Source organism: Aulostomus chinensis, chromosome 22, assembly GCF_037954235.1.
Source record: "Aulostomus chinensis isolate RoL2024-O1b breed Wild chromosome 22, RoL_Achi_v1.0, whole genome shotgun sequence".
NCBI classification, from domain to species: Eukaryota; Metazoa; Chordata; class Actinopteri; order Syngnathiformes; family Aulostomidae; genus Aulostomus; species Aulostomus chinensis.
This window is the reverse complement of record NC_141341.1, coordinates 8646039-8666690: the sequence shown is the minus strand read 5'-3', so window position 1 is coordinate 8666690 and position 20652 is coordinate 8646039. Positions and strand designations below refer to the sequence as shown.

Below are 20652 nucleotides of genomic sequence, written 5' to 3'. Positions count from 1 at the left end.
GAGAAAGATCCATTTTTAAAGGAGCTCTCCCAGACGTGACCACACACACATGGTATGCTCCACACATACATTCACACACAGATGGAGTATGCTCTAAGGACCATAGCAGGGGAGCACTGTGTGTGTGTGTGTGTGTGTGTGTGTGTGTGTGTGTGTGTGTGTGTGTGAGTCTGTGTGTGTGTGTGTGTGTGTGTGAGTCTGTGTGTAAAGTTAAAATCCAGACTGCCATTCCAGAGGCCAGACTATTGAGTCTTTTAAACTCTCAGGTCACAGATTATTGAAATAACAGAAGAGATATAGAGTCTATCCCTGTGTGTGTGTGTGTGTGTGTGTGTGTGTGTGTGTGTGTGTGTGTCTCTTCTGTTTCACAATTTCACTGAAATGTTCCCAAACTGCTGAACCTAAAACCCAGACGCACACATGAAGATGAACAATTTCATGTAATTGCCTGATTAGATATTTTCTGTAATAAGCAGTTGAGCAGGTGCATGTAATAAAGGAAGTCTGCAGCAGCAAGCGTGTAAATAATCTGACTTGATGAATTTATGATTGTGTGTGTGTTTGCATGAGTTTGTATATGTGTGTGTGTGTATATGTGTGTGTGTGTGGGCCGACCACTTTTATTCACATTAATCAAAACTAATGTACAAAATTGTGCAACGCATCATTTCTCAATGCAAAACAGACAAAGGTCTGAAAATTGAAACCTCACTGCACATATAATCTTGGAGTGTACATGCTGTATAATGCAGCAGCTGACTGTTCACACCTCGTTGACAGAACAGAAGCGCAATTCTAATTTTGATTATGGATCAATGCAAATATGCTAAGTTTTTAAAGCAGCAAGTATTCTTACACCAAAACTTAACTTGCTTCAAGACGTTGCGAGAATTGCAGTCAGTTGTCATTGACTGGAGTCTTGAAGGGCCAGACCCTACCGTTACCAGACTTGTTGCACAGAACCATCCACAGTGGAATTGCGACTCGGTGTCTGAGTTGATGTGCCGTTCTACAACAGAGGCGTGACGCAAAGCAGCATCAGCATCCATAGCGAGCTTTTCCCTTTTTAAACTCCACCGGCGGAACATTCTGCCCCCCCCCCCCCCCCTCCCCTTCACACACACTGAAATATAAAAAGAGCACACGTGCACACACACACACACACACACACACACACAGAAAATTCCAAGCACTTTTATACAGATGACGATGCATGACAGCGGCACAATATTCTCTGTTTAAAAGCAGCGAGACAGAGATTTGGCTGCAGTCGTGTATGCTGGTATTTGAACGAGCAGCCTAGATCCTCATATGTGTGTTTCAGCATCCTTTATAGTCCCGCAGGGAACTGAACCAGCAACCTCTTGGCTACTATTTGATGGTAATATTACAACACACGCAGACAATCTTCAGTACAGAATCGTGTACAATGTAACTTCTTTTACGATAATGATCGGAGAGGAAACTGTACCACTGTCTCGTAGTTTCATCATCGCACAGAGAATCCCAGCAACCTGCTTTACACTTGTCTGACTCACCTTTGACCTCATGTCATGCTGAGTAAGTCACAGTAGTAAAATTAACTTTACATCGCTTGTAAAATGTTCTGTCTTTTGTCTATGTGTTGTAAAGGTGTGAAGGTGAGTTCAAGGAATCTTCTAAGTGAGAAATGTTCTCCATTTATCTCAGTCTTTTCTTTTTAGGTACACCCCCGAAGAGCTCAGTATCAAAAAGAGAGCAGGGTTGACTAGACAGATATGTGTCTGCGTGTAGCTGGTGTTAACCAGTGTTCCATCTTTAACTCCCCAAAGGGGTAAATAGCTCTCCTGCCGAGTATCACACACATACAGTGCAGAGCTTCCCAGACCCTGTGTGGTGCAGTAATCCCATGGAGCTATTTGAGGTCAGACTCCTCTAATAGAAAAGTTTGTGTGGTGGGGGGCTGGGAACACTCATATCTGTAATTAGTAAGCAGAACAACAGCCATCAAAGTCATAAAGTAAAGGCATCTGTACAATTTCTTTTCACTCTTATTTAACAAAGATCAGCAGAAAACCCTGAAAAACAAAAAGGAACATCCATCACATTGATTCAGACTTAAAGCACGTAATCTTCACATTTGAGAAGCCGAAACGAGCAAATGTTTGGCTTTTGTGCGGGTGGAAACTTAATCCATTTTTAAATTGTTGCAGATTGCACTTCCTGTTGCTTTGCTCATCTCAATCAGTTCTGTTTATTTACTGAGTTGTCAATCGACTGTGTGATGTAGTGACAAGAAAAATATAGCTCTCAGAAAGCTTCGAGAAGAAGTTACGGGAAATCGTATGCGTCCTCAGTCTGAAACATCCAGAGAAATGTAGGGCTAATGCAACATCTTGCTTTCAGAGACTGAGTCCATTTGAAGTGTTTGTCCTGCTTCCTTCACAAAGTGCCGCGAGTGACAGAAAATAGCAGCAGGCACTTGTAGAATCGCAGGTACACGTAAGCACTCGTGGGTTCGGGATGTGTGGTCAACTTTACGATACGTCCCTCTCACCTCAGAGGACAACACCTTAACCTTAAACACTGATTTTTTTCATGTGGGCTCGTTTTTGTGAGGCATGAAAACAACAATAGTCATGTTCCCATCACTGATGTACATTGGGAACTAGAAAAGGCTGATGGAAAAACTCCTCCACTTTCACAAAAAATGTTTTCACGCCCGCTTGAGGTAGCTTTACCTTTTTGGGAAATGTAAACGTGCAAAAGAATTGAAGAAAACTGAATGCATGAACGTCGTCTTCTTCTAGTGTTTGCCGTGCCGTCACGTTACCTACACTGCCATCATCTGATAGAAACAGGTATTGCATAGCCTTGTTTATTCCCTCCTAAACAGTTGATGGAAACGCGCCTAATCTGCTTTTTGTTTTTGCAACATTTCCAAAATTCACGCGCCAATATGATATAGGCATGGTACGAGGAATAACTGGTACATCCACAGAACACGTCAAGGGTTCATGTCGGGAGAGGAGTTGAGACATCAAGCAACGGAGAGGGGAGAATCTGAGTAGAGGGGTTTTGGCGTACGATACAGAGAGAGAGGCAGTCTCATAAGGAGGGAGACGTATTGAAATGTGTGCGTATGATTAAGTTTGACATTTAAAATGACACATTTTGCATGCTGTTACCCCATTACAAATGAGTCCCACACTTTGAGAGTGTGTCAGCGAGGCTGTGTGTGATTGGCTTGATCCGTGCAAGGAACAAATTGGGCCCCAGCTTCAGAACAGATGAAGACTATGTGTGTGTGTGTGTGTGTGTGTGTGTGTGTGTGTGTGTGTAAGTAAGAGTTCTGGCATTGATTAGGGGCCTAGCAGGCAACTGAAAGCTTTTAGTCCTAAAATGGCAGGTGGACTCTGTCTCATTTTATGTTCTCTCTCTCTTTCTACTCCTGTTACTCCACTCCCTTTCTTCAATTAGACTCCAACCTCTGCGAAATCAATTCCAAAACCAAGCTGTTAGGTCCTCGAAAACAGAAATCCTCCCCGCAGCCAACTCTTTTACCCCTTCACTCTTTGTCTCTGGGAGAGGCCAGACACACCCGTGGCCCCATTCAGCGCTTAAACTAAGCACCACATAGCAGTTTGCACTTGGGGCCGATTCCTATTATTATCCCACTGCTCCAAATAGGCTCGGTTTCATGGACTGATGTTTTGTCTGTGCGGGTACTAAAACGATCACGTATGCACTTTCATTAATATTTTCTTCAGCTGCTTTCATTCACTGACAAGTAACCTAAAGCTACGAGCCATTTGTGCGTGACTGCCATTTTGTGCATCAGTGGCATTCGGAGAAGTAATAATCTGTGACAATTTCATATAAATAAATGACTGCTGAGCGATGCACCGCAGTCATGAATGCCTCACTGTTTGCAAATGCAACAACAGAGCTGGTGCCTGCCAGGGAGAAGCCTTTCACTTGACAGGAAGTGATGTGTTTCAGGTTTCTGGCAGTGGCTTCACTGGTGTTTATTCAGAGTACGCTAACAATATTGTAGTATAGTCAGCAAACCGTGACTTAATAAGACAAAGAAATGATAAATGAAGCATTATGAAATTAAAGGTGTTAAAAATATTAGGCGTCCAATTGACTGATTAAAATTTCATTTGTTCCGTTACATTTTTTCATGCTTCTGCTCCTCAAATCTGCTGCCTTTTTAACCACCTGATACGCACAAAAAAATTCAAATAAAAGCTCAGTGTAGAGGAGATGTTCCCTTTTCTGACATATCTGTAACCAAATGATCGATCAGCTCTGTCAGAAAATGGGCTACGGATCGATTAGATAAAAATGGACCTCAGTTGTAGCTGTAATTGATAAACAAACTTTGGGTTTGTTTATGAAAAGCGGATATAAAACTCTCACACATCATGACTTTGACTTAACGCTTGTTGGGGAGGGGGGGGGATGTCATTACTAATAATACTGTTTTCTTCTTTTGGTGAATCTATTTAATTGTTTCAGTGCAAGATTGGCCAGAGCAGCTTGCCCACACATCTCACATGCCCACCTGCACTCTTTCAAGCCCCCCTCCCCCATCCACACACACACACACACACACACACACCACAACCACTCTGTTCTGTTTTTCCTTTTAAACGAAGAACATTTCTTCTCTATTCCGTCTAAATGTTCCTGCTACTTGTCCTCCTTCCCGTCTTCCTTTCACCCTCCCTTCTGTCACACTGTTGTTTTTTTTAATTATGAGTTCCTACCTTCCTCCTCATCCTGTATGTTCCCTCTTCTCAACCCCCCCCCCCTCCGCCATTAAACTCAGTGCATCTAATAAAAAAAAACAACAACCAAGAAACAGGGAAAAGACAAAGAACATGTAATGAGGAGCGAGAGATTTAGGGACAAAGACAGAGACGATAATAAGAAAAGACGGAATGACGCAGATAGGGAATCAGAAAGAAAACTAGAGAGATTTCTTGGTGTAACAAGACCTTGCCTTTAGCATTATTGCCTCATATGTTGCACATTAATCCATTGTTTATGAAAGATGGAGATTCCAACTGCAGCTGTCCCACGGGGAGGGGAAGAGCAGAGATGTCTGAAGGCAGCAGCGGCAGCAGCAGTTCTGGTGTAAAACCCATCAGTAACACTGACTCCATAATATGCATTTAGGGAGTTAGCTTGGGATGGGTGGAAAAATCTACACTTCATCTCTGTTTTTCCATTAGCGAGGTCTGCCTCCTTTACAGATACTTGAATTTAAGTTTCAGTATCAACTCTGTGAATATTGTGTTTGAGTTTCACGAGGGCGGCTCAACATTGGTGGTTCGGTTAAACTGGTGTTGCCACCCGCAGCGGCAGTGGCTGTGGACCAGACGTCAGAGGAGTGACAGTTCATCATGTAGTTGAATAGTTAAAGGCCGAAAAATACGCAAGTTGTTCAGGCTCCTCTCATTCGTTTAAAAAGACAATAAACAAAAACAGAATGTCAATATGCTAATTACTGATACTGAGAATTTTGATGAAAATGTTTAAACATCTAACGACTCGGGTGACTACTCATTAAAACAGCTGATGCAATACCCATGTCTGCAATTCAGGTTGTGTGTTGTTGTTTTTTTATGATCCTACAAATACAATGAAAATATTAACATTCATTGCAATTATTTTCTCAGCTTTTTATTTTTACGACACACCACTGAATAAACTCAAATTGCGCAGAGACCTAGAACCTCTGACAATTGGCACAAGTGTGCCCTTCGTATATGAACTAAGCCTCGGAATCGTTCCTTGCAATACTCAAAAAGGTTGTATAAAAGTGGTAAATAAAAGGCTCCATAGAACAAAATACGCACGTTTTTTTTGTATTAAACTAAACTTTTAGCTGGGACTCATCAAGATAATATTTGAGTGTTGCAATTGTGCGGAAAAAACACCACCTAACAAGCGCAGAGGAAAATGAAACAATTAAATAACCGCTTTATTTTAATCTATAATGACTGAGGAATAAAGAGATCAATTCACAATACGTAGCCACATTTGAAACAACCTCCCCCCTCACTCATTGAGATTCAGAGCGATGTCGGAACAATTAGTCAGTTAATCCATTTTTCTGTCCGCTCAAACAGATTCTATTAAACATTTCAACTCATTTATAGATCAATAGTTTCACACCTTTGCTGCTTCCAGCCGCTAATTTGAGCATTTCCTGTCATCACGTAAATGTAAACAAACATTTTTAAGCCAACATGTGTCAACCTGAAGAGACGAGTGAGAGGTCATCCGGGCTCTGGGAAAGTTTGATAGAAATTTAATACAGATTTCTCAATCAAAAACTCACGTGATGATGTCAGATGTTTCATGTTCAGTGATTTAATTTGCTTTTTTGTTAATATTCAGTAAAACCTGTACATACGAAGATTTTGAATCTCCGATTTCAGTCTGGCGATGCTTACCTGGACATGCGCTGAAGGGTCTTACAAATCCGTGTCAGTGCATCTTTCAACAGTTGTCTTGAGGTGATTATTGTCAGTTTCAGATAATATGGGGTTTAATTCTTCATGATGGACACTATTAACTGTCGCGTTCATCCTACCTGCGGTATTGAGGCCATTGTGGCGTATTGGGGCTAATTGTAGCTAGTAGCAGTAGTTGTTATGCGGTATGTTGTGGTGGGTTGTACCTAATTGCAGTTGATAGTAATGGTTCCAGTCTGTGTATACAGCCTGAAGCAGTCAAAGGCTGCACTGCGTCGTGGACACAAACATGCACATGCGCGTACACACACACACACACACACACACATACAAGAGACAGCCTCTTAACACACACCTACTGTGTTTTTAGCCACATCCTGGAGCATGCGAGGAAGTGCGGCTGAAGTAAATGAACCTGTAATTATTATTAGTAATCTTTGCTCTGTTGATTCCATGCATAAGTCAAACAATTCATAATTTCAAGCATTTCAACTTTTTTTCTTTAATTTCACCGCAAAAAATCATACGCCACAGATGGAAACACAGTTAGGTCAGTCAGTGCTTCTTAGGTCGGGATTTCAGCTTCATAGCTTTACCACAACGATCTGTAGTTTTCCACTGTGTGTGTGTGTGTGCGTGTGTGTGCGTGTGTGTGTGTGTGTGTGTGTGTGTGTGTGTGTGTGTGTGTGTGTGTGTGAGAGAGAGAGAGAGAGAGAGAGTGAATGATGAATTTTGACTGGGTGTGGTGAACATCAGATGAGATTTTCCTCTGCTCCCTGCACTCTCTCTCTTTCTCTCTCTCTCTCTCTCTCTCTCTCTCTCTCTCTCTCACACACACACACACACGCAGTGAGTGCCAGGGCTGGTCTAGGCGTAGGCCCTCGCAGACATAAATTGCTTTATTTTAATAGTTGTATGGTCGAGAAAGAAGGAGAGAAAAATAGTAGAATACTAGAAAGACCTTAGAGAGAAAATTGGATTCAACAAAGAGCCTTTCTGTTCTTCCCTCTTGCTCTTTTTTTGTGATTGTTTTTCTCTTCTTCCCAGTCTACTAGATTACGTTACAGGGTTATTAAAACGCCGTTGTTTATGGTCATCTGATGATCTGTTTTCAACTACGCTATCCCTGTCTTTTAGACACGTGTGTGTGTGTGTGTGTGTGTGTGTGTGTGTGTGTGTGTGTGTGTGTGTGTGTGTGTGTTGATTCTCTGGTGCTTTAACTGTTTCCTATCAGTCAATAACAATACATGTTAATCTTCCACGCTAACACAGACTTTCTCACGGGGTCGCGTGCATGCTATCTGGCCTCCACAGGCATCATCAAACATGCATTGACCAAAAAAAAAAAAAAAAATCCAAAACACAGTCAGTCAGTCCCTCCTCATATTGCATTGATCTAAAAGTGATCAGTTTTTGGCGTCTATCAGGCGTCTGTTGGGTTTAACTGTGTTTATAAGCAAATCACACACACACACACATGCACACACATACACACACATACACACACACACAACATATGGGTCAATGGGTTGACTGTGTTTACGACCAAATTTGAACTGAACGACCACAAATAAACACTCAAAATACGTGCACATATGCTTACACACACACAATTACATACACACACACACACACACACACACACACACACACACACACACACTCGCATTATCTCTCTGTCACGACTGTTGTGAACAGAACAACCACAATTGTTCTCTTTTCAAACAAAAGAAAGATTCTAGTTTAACATAAAACACATGTTTTGTTATTTGATGGCTTTGTATAGTGATTATAAGGCGGGGAGGAGGAGGAGGCGGGATGGTGGGAGACGGAGGGAGGGAGGGAGGGAGGGAGGAGAGAGGAAGAACACAGAAACATTTTATTGGAATTACTTGTTGATAACTTGTTTGTGAAAGAGGGCAATAGAGAATAAAGAAAGGCAAATAAAGTGGCTTCACGAAGCTGTTTATGTGTGATAGAGGCATTTTACTTTGATTATAAATGAAGAGGATGGAAAGACGGAGAGAGGAGGGAAAAATAAGATGATGGAGGATTAAAGTTAGAGTCAGATGAAAAAGAAAAGCAGACAAAATGGAAACTGAAGGACGGGAGGTGACATGTGAGAAAAAAAAGAGAATTTAAGAGCCAGAAAATGAATGAAAGACACACAAAAATTTGTGCTGGAGGGAATGAATTACAGTCGACTGCTTCCATCATCCATCTTTCTGATATGAGAGTGTGTGGTTTTGATGTGGTTGTGTGTTGGACCTGCACCCCCCTACACACACACACACACACACACACACACACACACACACCCCTCTCCCTCCCCCTTTTCTCTCTGTGCCTCACCTCTCCTCTCTCTTCCACACCTCCTCTCTCGTATCCTTGCGCTCTCCGTCTCTGTAATATGGTTCGGTGGTGGTGTGTGTGGGGGGGGTTGATGTGGTTTCTCAGATGGTTTCCATAACAATATAAAGATTCACTCTTTGCTTTAAAGGAAGAAGAAGAAATAAAAAAAGGTTACAGTTGCATCCCAACGTAAACTCTCTTCTAGCTGAGATGTTTCTGATTTATTGGGGCTTCTTTCGTCTTTGACGAGGTTTGTGGTGGACGATTGTCACAGATTCCAGTGTTCAAAGAGGTTGAACGAATCAAAGCTGCTCTGAACACATACATCATTGTCAGAAAATCATGCTTTTATGTGTGTGTCGTCAGTGTCCTGCTCTTCGTGTTGTCACTCCAACGAATCTTAAAAATATGCACACAAAAAAAGCCTACCTGCATGCATTCATATTGCATAGTTGCAAAAAATAACAACTGTTTCATCGTTTCAGAGATGGTGAGGAAGAAGAATCCCCCTATCCGGAGTGTAGGAGGTGAGGAGGAGGAGGAGGAAGAGGGGAGGAGGCCAGCAGGAGAAGAGGAGGAGGAGGGTGAGGAGGAAGGGAGAGTAGGAGCGGAGGCCGACCGAATAAACCGACCCTCTGAACCAGAATCTTCGGAGCGCATCAGAGGAGATGAGGAGCAGGAAGAGGAGGAGGGAGAAAGTGAGTGCATTTCCTCATCTCTCTCTCCCTCGTCTGTCGGCACGAGAGATGATCGCTACGGCAATGAGGAGCGAGGGGGGCGGAGGGGAGGAGGGGGGAGGGCTAAACAAGGAGGATCAGCCGTGACTGATAGACCAGAGAACCAGTCGGACCCTGAGGATGAGGAGAAGGGGGTAGGGGAGGGAGAGAGGAGTGAACGAGACAGAGGGGAGGCCGATCACCTCGCTTCTGCTCTCCTCTCAGCTCCCCATCTCCTCCCCAGACAGGAAGGAGGGGAGGAGTCAACAACTGACACCCCTCCACTTTCCTCCAGCCCCTCTCCTAAACTCCAGGACTTCAAGTGCAACGTGTGTGGTTACGGTTACTATGGCAACGACCCCGCTGACCTGGTGAAGCACTTTAGGAAGTATCACCTAGGTCTGCACAACCGCACACGGCAGGATGCTGCCCTCGACACACACATCCTGGCTCTCCACAACATGGCTCCCCCACACACACCTCTAGGTAATTTGAACTCTGAGCTCAACATGCTTGAATTATGTTGCTCCTTCTTGTCACACATCACATAAAATAGCTGTAAATGCAACATTATTCAAATCAGTGAAATAAGCACATTGGACCACACACTGGCAGGTTGCAACTTATTTAAAATACCATTTCCATTTCTGTTTTTTGTTTTTTTTAACCAACAAACAAACAACTTGTTGACTGTCAAATCCGTGGAACTGTTTGACGGCTTTTTATTCATCTGTGTCTACGAGTCTAACCTCCCCAACCCCCCTCCCCTCCTTCGTGTATTTCTGCTCCTAGACATACAGGCAGGTCACGGGCAGAGGAACCAAGCCAAAGAGTTGGGCAAGATGAGGCCGGATATACACAATCAACAGCACAGGACAGTTATGATGAACGGCACATATGACGTACAGGTGAGACATAATCAATTCAGTGAAATTAAAAACAGAAGTGATGATCCTTCAGCTCACGAGCATCTCGAGTGATCCGATCACAAGTGGGCCACTTCAAGAACAGGTGGGTTAGTCAGTCTTTTAGCAGCCTGAACTCAAAAACTGAATCGAACTGTCATCCGCCGTTGAAGCAGATTTACGTTTCGGATGGTGGAATTTTGTCACATTCCAGGAAGTCAGATTGTATCAGAGAGCCCATATAGAGTCTTTAGAGTATGTCGGACGTCCTTGGTGAGTTAATGTGCGCTGGAATACTCAGTCTGTGTTGTTTTGATTTGGCTTTCATTTCACTTGTTCTTTTCTGACCGATTAGACACAGGAAAAGTGTTGCTGTGCCGCTCTCTCTCTCTCTCTCCTGTTAAAAGTCCATCCAACTCACCCAGCAGTTGAACTCTCTCTCTCTCCTCTCCGTGATCTAAACTCCTCCAGCACATCACCAACAATATGGACTTTCCTGAAATTTAAGATTTAAATGTCATTGGTACAAATGAATGTGGATTTTGCTCAACACAACAGCGTTAGAACAACAAAATCTAAAAGACAGTAATAAAAAAAATCTGCTTATTAAAAACAGCGTATTTTTCTGTGGTATTGAGACAAATACGGGTGTTCATTTGCATAGAGAGCAGGAGCCGAGATCTCACTCTCTAAACAAAACTCACAGGTTGGCTTGAGTTTATGTCCTCTTCTCAGTCCATGAAGAATTGCTGCAGTGGAATGGCCTAGAGTAGCGTGTTCATTTTACCAACCTTCTTTTAACCATCCTTCTTGAAAAAAAGATCTTGGCACACTTGACGTTTCCACCTGGGGAAGTTCCTGCTCCGTCGTGCATTTTGAACCAAATCTTTATCCTGCCGGCATCACGTAAAACTGCAAAAATCATAATGTCCATGTTAAGAGGTTATCAACACCCAACAGGAAAACACACACACACACACACACACACACACACACACACACACACACACACACACACACACAGAGTGGAGTGAGCCCCATAAGATCTGACACTCATCTCAACTGAACTGGATTACGAGCGGTCCCTGCTGTCTCTGGTAGCCGCTTCCGCAGCAGTGTTGAATATCATATCCAGGCCTCAAGTAGGGTCTTTTCAAGAAAAAAAAAAAAAAAAAAAATGTATTCTTACTTTTTCGCTTGCCTCTATAATCTCCATCCAAAGAGTGACCTAAACACTTCATGTAATATTTTACAGGATTCACGTTGTGATAAACCCTTGAAATGTCATTGAAATAAAAAAAAGTAGTAATAATATGAATTAACTGGAATACATGTTGACCCTGCAACAATTCTTGGCATTTGTCATGAACTTAAGTTAAATATACCCTGATTGAGTCTGACGGGGAGGTTCGCTCTTTATTTCTTGTGTAAATGGATGTTTCAGACTGATCAGGAAGATTTTCCTAGAGGTGTGGAAAAGTTAAAATCAGGGAAATGTATCATTATCCGTCTTGATTTTGTATAATAGACAATTTTTAAAACATCAACATGACTTGAAAACCTTTTATCGGACCAGTCAGCACATGTAATTAACAGTTGGGCTTGATGACTGTTGACTGACAGGAAATACAGAGAAATGTTCATCACAATGTCCAAGCTTAATGTCTCCAAGGGCTGTTTTTTGTTTGTTTGTTTGTTTTTCTCTCTCTCTCTGACCAACAGTCCTGGAAATTCTGTTTACAATGACAAGAAATTAAAAAGAGGAAGAAAAAAAAAAGAGCCATAAATCCTCACAGCTGGAAGGAAAATGATTACTGAATTATCGGCTCGTTATTTAGTCTAGCAATCAGCTAATCATCGCTACCGCGGTTAACGACGCACTCTAATCATGACTTCTTTTCATACATCTGTAAATCTAGCTTTGAGATGGAATAGTTTATTGGGTTTTAAAATCTGAAATTTATGTGCAGCGTCATGCGAGGGTGATTTAGGCAGGGACGTGTTGTGTTGCCAGTTATAAACTTTTATGGACCGAGAGACACAGAAAGGGAGACAAAGGAGGGCACCAGGCAAGACTGGCTTGAAGTACATGTGTACACACGCAGACGCACAAGCACACAATCCACTCAACATTTCACGAGCAGCCATCGCAGGTACACATCTACACAAGCTTGCCTGAACATAAAGGCAGAATCTTTGCAAATCTCCGTTTTGATAATTGGCTTCTTTGCTGAGGTATTGAAGGAAAAACAAGGATACATCAACGAATGAAATATTCTCACTATATTTAAAGATTCATTTTGCCCATTTGTACACCAGTGGGTCTCACTGAGCGCTCCCTAAAATCATCAAAAGATCAATTTTTGAAAACGAAAGTCTTTTGTGATTTAGTTTTATTTCACAGATTATTGCGCCTTAAATCAAGGGGCACTAATAAGTGGAATCAACAACCGTAGACTTGGGTGAGAAGAAAACCATCTGAGCTCAATATCATACATGCTTCACTGTCGCTGTAATAATGAGCATTAAAGCCACTACGGCTCACTGATGTATCAGTTTTATCTGCCTCCAAGCAAACGATTGCTTTCAATACATTTTCACCTCTTGATGGAGGCTCGTGAATGTTTTCAGAGCGACAGACGTTGTAGTTTCGTAGGGTAAATATGAATTTTCTAAACGTTAATAACACTCCTGAACTTTAAAAAAAGCAGGCAAGTTGCATGATTTTGACCACATCACACTTTAAAAAAAAAAAAAGTATATCTGAACGGCTGATTTGAACAAACTCTAAGACATGCGAGGTGTTACGTGAATAACTTTCTAACTGTGGTATTGTTTTTATGAGAATCAATACTTTTATTGAAAAGGCTTTTAAATTGAGGAACCCATTACCAAAAAACCGATAAAAGCCAATCTTAAAATAAACGATGAACATACTTAAATTGAATTTAATACAGTTGTTTAGTTTTTATTCAATTGAATTTTTGCTTATTTGTTAGCTTTAAGAATTCAAACTAATGTTTCGATTGTAGTTTCCCAATTCTTTGGTGGTGTTTGGGGTGTTTTTGCATTTGTGTTACTCCATACTTGTCAAATTTGGGTCAAGACTAGGGATTTGTGTGTGTTGTTTCAAGAAAGAGATAAGTGTGTGTGTGTGTGTGTGTGTGTGTGTGTAAAAGTCAAGGAGTTTCATTTCATCCACACCAGCAGTCTGTAATGGCCGTAAGTCACGTAATGGACACAGAAACACACAGTAGCTACACACACACACACACGCACACGCACACTCATGCATACAGAATCAGAAATAGAAAATCCAGTGGGCTTAAGTCGTCATTATGAAGAAAAAGTGAAAGTAGCATAAAAAAATAAAAAAAACGAATGAAAGGGGTCTCTATTCTCTCCATCCCTCACTCGCTTTTTCTCTCTCCCGCCCACGTTTGGAAAATTCCATGTTGTCATTTGCTAAGACAAGATGCCTTGTCAGCCAATGAGATTGTGGGACCAAAAAAAAAAAAAAATACAGACTTGTGGAGAAGAGGGATAGGGAAGAAAGAGGGGAAACAGAGAGAAAGGTAGAGATTGAGGAGGAAAGGAGACAGCTAGCGGGTCATTGAAAGCAGTAGTTCTAACGGTGGATGTAATGAAACAGCTGTCAGACACGTTTAACTGTGCTTTTCTTTTGTCTCCGTCCTTCTGTTCTCCAGTCGTCTCCGTCATTATTCGTCTTTGTCTCGTCCTCGCTGCGTGCACGCTCCTTTCTTTCTTTCTTTCTTCCTCGCTCATTTTCGCTGCCTCAATTCTCTTTCAAATCCATCTCTCCCCTCTTCTTCTTCTTTTCCTCCCTCATCTTCTCCTCTTTCCCCTCTGCCTTGTGTCTTTCTGTGCCTTCACATCTCATATTACCCTCTGTGTCTTTCTGTACATTCTGCTTGATAAAAAAGACTTGATGTTTTGGCTCTTGTCTAATTGCGTGGGCCGGGTCTACGGGACACCATGATTGGATGATTGCTCTGTTGAGATCACACGCAGTAATAGCTCTCATTTAGCCTTCCAAACGTATTCTCTTCAATGAAGCTGAAATGCAGCGTCTGACACTTGTGTAATCATAATGGATATTACTTTTCTAGCTCCTTTTGTTGTTTCATTCCATTATCTCACTGTTTTTGTTTGCCTTTGTTATATTTTCCATGCAAATGTGACTGAATATCAACTTCTCTGTAAAAGAGACTGCAACAACCTTTTCTTTTGAACTTCAAAAAGAAGAACGAATGAAAGTTTTCTTCTTATTCATCAAAAATGAAAAACTGAACCAAAGTGCCTTAAGATGATATTCAGAATGAATACATTGCTGATGCAGGTAGATTCAAATTTTTTTAGTTTCAAACATAATTCCCCCCCCCCCACACACACACACCATTTTGAAAATTAAAAAACATTTGCAGTGCAAGTTTAACGTCACTGTAATCTGAACGTAATCGAGCCAAACATCACATTATAATCAACTAAGTTGTTTTATATGAGCTCCCTCTGTGTTAAGCTTTCCTATTTCTGCAAAATCTTGGCCTCATCTCATGGATACATACAGAAAGTAACTGTTTCAGAATTGCAGTAAAAGTGATTACAGTCGATGTCATAAATGAATTACCAGGTTAATCAGTGAAATGTTCGCTCAGCAAAAACAAAACAAGCTACAAAGTGTCTGATTTAATGACGTATGTAATGAAAACTACTTGTCTTCTTTGTCTTCTCTCTACAGGTGACATTAGGCGGCACGCTAATCGGAATTGGCCGGAAGACCTCTGATTGCCAAGGCAACACTAAGTACTTTCGCTGCAAATTCTGCAACTTCACCTACATAGGCAGTAATTCTTTAGAACTTGAGCAACACTTCCTGTCCTCACATCCGAATAAAGCTAAAACGTCGATGACCACGCCCCTGCTTACCAACAACAACCTGGCAATGCACGACAACCAGGGCAAAGGGCGGAGTCAGATCATTGATGGGGCGGAGCGAGTGGCAGTAAGGGCCGAGGACGATTCCTTGGTTGGGTACTCCATCCCAGTCAGAGCGTGTTCTGATTCATCAGGTTGGCCGGGGGAGGGCGTTCGAGACGCCGTCCAGGCGTATTATTGGTGTAAATTCTGCAGCTGGAGTTGTGAGTGGTCTGGGGGCTCTGCAAAGCTTTTGGAGCACTATGAACAAAGACACAGACTGAGCACGGGAGCAAATATGAGCCCTAACAACTCGAATCCTGGAGGCATGGACAGGGAAAAGGAGAGAGGAGGGAGGAGAGAAGGAGGAGAACGAGACCACATCTTATCTAGAAGTCGCAAAGATCAATCATCCACGCCATCCAGCACCAGCCAAGGTAACCAAACAGCAGGAAATGTGTTGAAATGCTCGCTCTGTTAGAGTTTTTCAGGAGATCTTTGCTACTATAATAAAGCAAGGTTAATGGAGAAGGGAAACAAAAATAAAAAAAGCAGTATTTTTTATTTCCTCAGTCCCGTGATACTATTTTAACCCTCCTCCTTCCTGTTGGCCTTTTCTGCTAACACGGCTGGCTCCTATTTGCTAGGTCCAGTGGTACTATAATGTTGTTTGACCCCTTCTCTTTTATTATCTGCAGGACTTCCTTGTTTTATTTTTTTGCAATGGAAGACCCTCACTGTTGTATTTAACAGCCCTTTTGCTGTTTTTCTCCCCCTAGGAGACCCGAACAGCAGTGACACAGAAGCCGTCGTGACCAGTTATAACTGTCAGTTGTGTGATTTCCGGTACTCGATGGCCCACAGTGCAGATGTAATCGTAGTAGCACCTTTACTACTGCACTACCAGCACAACCACTCCATCCACCGATGCTGCATCCAGCACTGCATGTACTGTCCACAGGGTCTCTGTCAACCGCATAAACACCTGGGGGAGGTGAGATATTCTCATTAACTAAGTATTGAAATGTTTATTTGCTGCTTTGCTTTTGGCGTCTGCATGGCAAGAACAAAAAATATACTATATGAACAAGTGTGGAGTTAATTGTTCCATTTTCTAGCCCAGTTAAGATTCCCTTGCTTCTTCCCATTTCACTCACTCCACCTCCACCTTTGTTGCTGCCAGCTGCCAAACGGTGCTGACGCTGCCCATGAAAACTACAATAAAAGGTGGTTGAACTGAGGGTAGCATTGTTTAGCTAATGAGCTAATAGGCACGCCAATCGGAAGCGGTAGTGCAAGCCATCAACATTAAAATGACTGACTTTTAATTGACGTAATGAGAGTGTTAAAGCAAACAGGAAGAAGAAAAGAAAAAATAATAGGTGAATGGCTTAAAATATTTCTCTGGCCAATGTGTCAAAATTCCATTTTAAATGAAATTTTGTGGCGCTGTCTTGTCTGATTTTTCTCGATAGGTATCTCACCCCTTTGCTTGTCGGAAGCCCACCTGCCCCAAATGTTGCTCCAAGTTCCCTCAGTCCACCAAACAGCAAGACTCAAAAGCTGTTAACGCCACCTCACCTAACATGACTCCTCCTAACCCCAGAGGTGACCCCGGTGTGATCTCAACATTTCATCCCTCTAACCCTGCACATCCTGTTGTCACACAAGGTATTTTAAAGATGCAGGTTACATGTTTAATCAGAACATTATTCCGAGCAGATTTGAAGTTTACTCTTGGCGTCTGTGTCCTCCTAGGGGTCACTCACCTGTGTGACCAGTGTGCCTTCGCCACCACCGACATAGATGTGTTGCTCCAACACTACGAAAGCTGCCACACCCTGATTAACCTTAAGGGGGTCCCCCCTCATGTCAAGGCTGAGGAGGAGGTTGGGGGAGACAAGGAAGGGGGGAGAGGAGCAGGAGGGGAGAGGGAGTACTCTTGTACAAAGTGTCACTTCATCACAGAAGTGGAAGAGGAGATTTTCAGACACTACAGGTAAGATATCCGATTAAGAAGCATTTTCTTGCCTCAGACATGAAGGATACACAGGAAATCTGCTTTTCAGTCAGCATAGAAAAGTGAAAAGGAGCAAAAACATTACAAAAAACTGCGCACTCTTCCCATTTAAATCTACTGTCCTCTCTGAAAACGGTGGTGTTGTATCATTCATTCACTCAGTGACTGACTGAATGCGACAGAAAGTGCTTGCATAGCCGTGATTGAGTGTTATCCAAAGAGTCAATATTCCAGTTAAAGTCTCTGATTAAATATTCCTGTAATTTGAAGACCGTGTGTATGGAAATTCCACTCTGGAGTCAAAGCTGGGATTTAAACCCCTGTAATTCTCTTTTCTAAAAAGCCAAATCATCCAGGAAATGTTTACCGAGGACAGTCATTTTCAGCAACACTCAGTCACATTTGGAAGCTTGTGAGAAATTAGGGAAATCTTTCACTGATTTCTTTTCAGTCAGTCAGGTTCTGGCACTCACCATTCTTCAGTGCTTTTGATTTGTTTTTGTCTGTTGTCCTGAGGAGATTATGCAAATACGGGGAGCTAAGGAAGACTGATAATTTGAAACAAGAGAGATGTGCTTTTCAGTTCCTCTAACACTAGAAGATGTGCCGCATTTACCAGGCCTCCATATCCACGGGGGTAGAAAGACTTGATAAGATAAGGTTTTCAAACCCAGAATTGTATCATAAAAATCCAGTCTTGTGATATGAAGTATTGTATCTGTCTGCTTAAAAAAGTCTGGGGATTTCTGAAAAGATACATCACAGCTTGGACTGTGGTGAGAACGGCCCGTAACAAACCCATGCCTCTAACATCGATGATGCTGGGACAGTTGGACTGTGTTTTCAGCTGCAAGACTTCTGCTTGTCACTGCCCCAACTTGAAGGTCCATCCTTAGGACTGATCTACAATAGAGGTTTTAAAGAAACACTCAAACACCCTTTTCCCACTGCACACAATCACCAACAGCAATATGGTGGACAGTGATGGCCCCTTATTTCTCCCTAGAAAACTTCTAACATCTTTTTGGATTGTTACCAGTGGGGGGCTTTTACGGGATAAACTGTTCTCAAAAAAGCCAAATTATATAGTGGCCGATTGTTGTTCTTGTGTGCGCAAATGGCACACTTTGATCTCAAAATCCCTCACTAGAGCAGATTGATATCTGCTACAGTGATGGCTCACTGGCGATCACGGCTCACCCTCATATCTTAGCACCAAAAACTTTGATTAAAAGGGAGTTCAAAGCTCTGGTTGTTGGGCTGTTTTTTTATCTGCACCCCCTGAGTCAGATTATGACAGCACCCTATTTGGTTGCTTACTATTTACATCTTTTGCTGGTCTGTTTTCTCAAATGCCAGCTGAATGATGGTAGGAGACTGCTTGAGTGGAGACGGGCTGGTTTTGTGTCCCAGGCTGCTCATATAGTATGTGGAGCTGACATTGGGAGCACTAGTGTCTTGAAATTGCATCGTTCACCCGGGTTTTGTGTTCCAATCAATGCCAATCGGAGCCAGTAAACTCCCGTGTCTACTACAGGGTCATTTGACCTGGGAGGGAATTTACACCAAATTTGACAGGGAACCCTGTAGGTTTGTCGTCAGTCTCTGGGGGCGGAGCGTAAAGTCTTGGGATTCTGAATAGAAATCTAATATTTGCATAAGCCTTTAAGGATTTTGCAGAATTCTGAACCATTGGATCGTGAGTCAAGGAAGCAGTCCTGCACACACATGAACAATGTTTAGCCATGTTTACATGCAGCCTCATGCTGCTGCCTTTGTATTTCCTGTAGCTGTAGGGCCTCTACTGTACATTTGTTACTTTGTTGTTTCCATACAAGAAAGTCTGTTTTGTTTTTGCTCAGTTGTACAAATGTCTGTATACATAATGTGTAAATATGTACCTCCTAAATGATGTATCAGCCCTGTGACACAGACTGAAGGACAGAACAGACTGTGGGGCAGCTGTGGCCTATAGAGGTTTGAGAAGCAGTTCGGGAAAAACTCCAAGGTTCACATGGACCAGCATTAACATCAGAGGGAAGTGAAGAGACAGTATCTTTCCCCTCCCTGTGCCCTTGAGCAAGGCACCAGCACTCACTGTTCTATATTTACAAATATTGAAACAAAAAAGTTGAGCAGATGATAGGTGAAGCGAGAGAGAGGGAATGAGAGGAGGTTGATTACACATTGTTTCTTGTTTCTTGAACACCAGCAAAGACGTTACATGAACACAACTGTTTGACAGAGCTGTCGTTGACGGATTTGTACGACAAATCAGTGAGGGATTTGGTTTTGATTTCAGCTGAAAGCGGATCGCAAATGTGGAAAAGAGAAGTAACAGACAGTGGAGGTGAAGAACCAAGAGTAGAATGGAACGAGAGAACGGAAAGAAAGTGGAATAACAAAGAGGATAAGTGGTGTGGAAGAATATGAAACAGGGATGAAATAAGAGGAAGGCGGAGAGGAAAGTGGAGAAAGGGTAAAAAATTAAGTGGGTGCAAGATGATTTAAAGTCTACTCACATCCATAACAGACTCTAAGCTCTGAATCTGGGAGCTCAAATCAAATAAAACTGAAATAAAGCCATTGAGAGTTTCACTCAAAAACCCCAAAGGATTCAATGGACAAATTTTAGAAAACACAATTTTGGATTTAATTACAGATTGCGTTGAACAAACGACGACAGTGGTGGAAAAAAGTTACTGACTGAAACAAAATAATCAAAGTAACTTTTATGATTAAACACTCCCACCAAGGTCTGGAGGCATTTCAAGGGCGTGTACATGTATACAAGTTTGGCAGTGATCACTCTTGGTGTTGAACCCCTCCTCAACACACGTGCTTCCAAGACCGACACGGTGCCGTTGCATCACCTGCTTGCAAGCCACTAAAATCTTGTTTTCGCTGGCTTTCAGTTGTTCTTACCTCATAAATCTAGTCTGTACTGGCGACTGAATTTTATCATTTCCTTTTTTCAACCACGAGGACCCCTCGGCAGGTGTCGAGACAGTTCAGCGTAGTCATGCCTTTTCCATTGTGTATTCTGCAGTGCTGCAACGGCTCAGCTTAAAAATTGCGGGGGTATGGTCAGGGTTTGGTAGCCAGAACCAAGCTTCCAGTGCCCGCACCGCCGCCCTCGTGAACGAGCTTTAGTGAACTCTCTCAGGGTCAAGAATCACTCCTGTTTTCTCCCAGTTGGTAATTAGAGACGTCTTCAATTCATCCAAACCTAAGAGACCTGGCTTTTAATTGAC

General features: G+C 42.3%; 1 protein-coding gene across 1 annotated transcript in view; it reads left to right on the top strand.

The window, feature by feature from the left end:
* Nucleotides 1-20652, top strand: part of trps1 (trichorhinophalangeal syndrome I) — a 120724-nt gene that overhangs the window by 44270 nt on the left and 55802 nt on the right. Inside the window, exons 3-8 of the mRNA XM_086193607.1 lie at nt 9308-10024; nt 10331-10446; nt 15203-15815; nt 16158-16372; nt 16854-17049; nt 17137-17377. Coding sequence (XP_086049733.1) covers nt 9308-10024; nt 10331-10446; nt 15203-15815; nt 16158-16372; nt 16854-17049; nt 17137-17377 — 2098 coding nt within the window. The remainder of the gene's footprint in view (nt 1-9307; nt 10025-10330; nt 10447-15202; nt 15816-16157; nt 16373-16853; nt 17050-17136; nt 17378-20652) is intronic.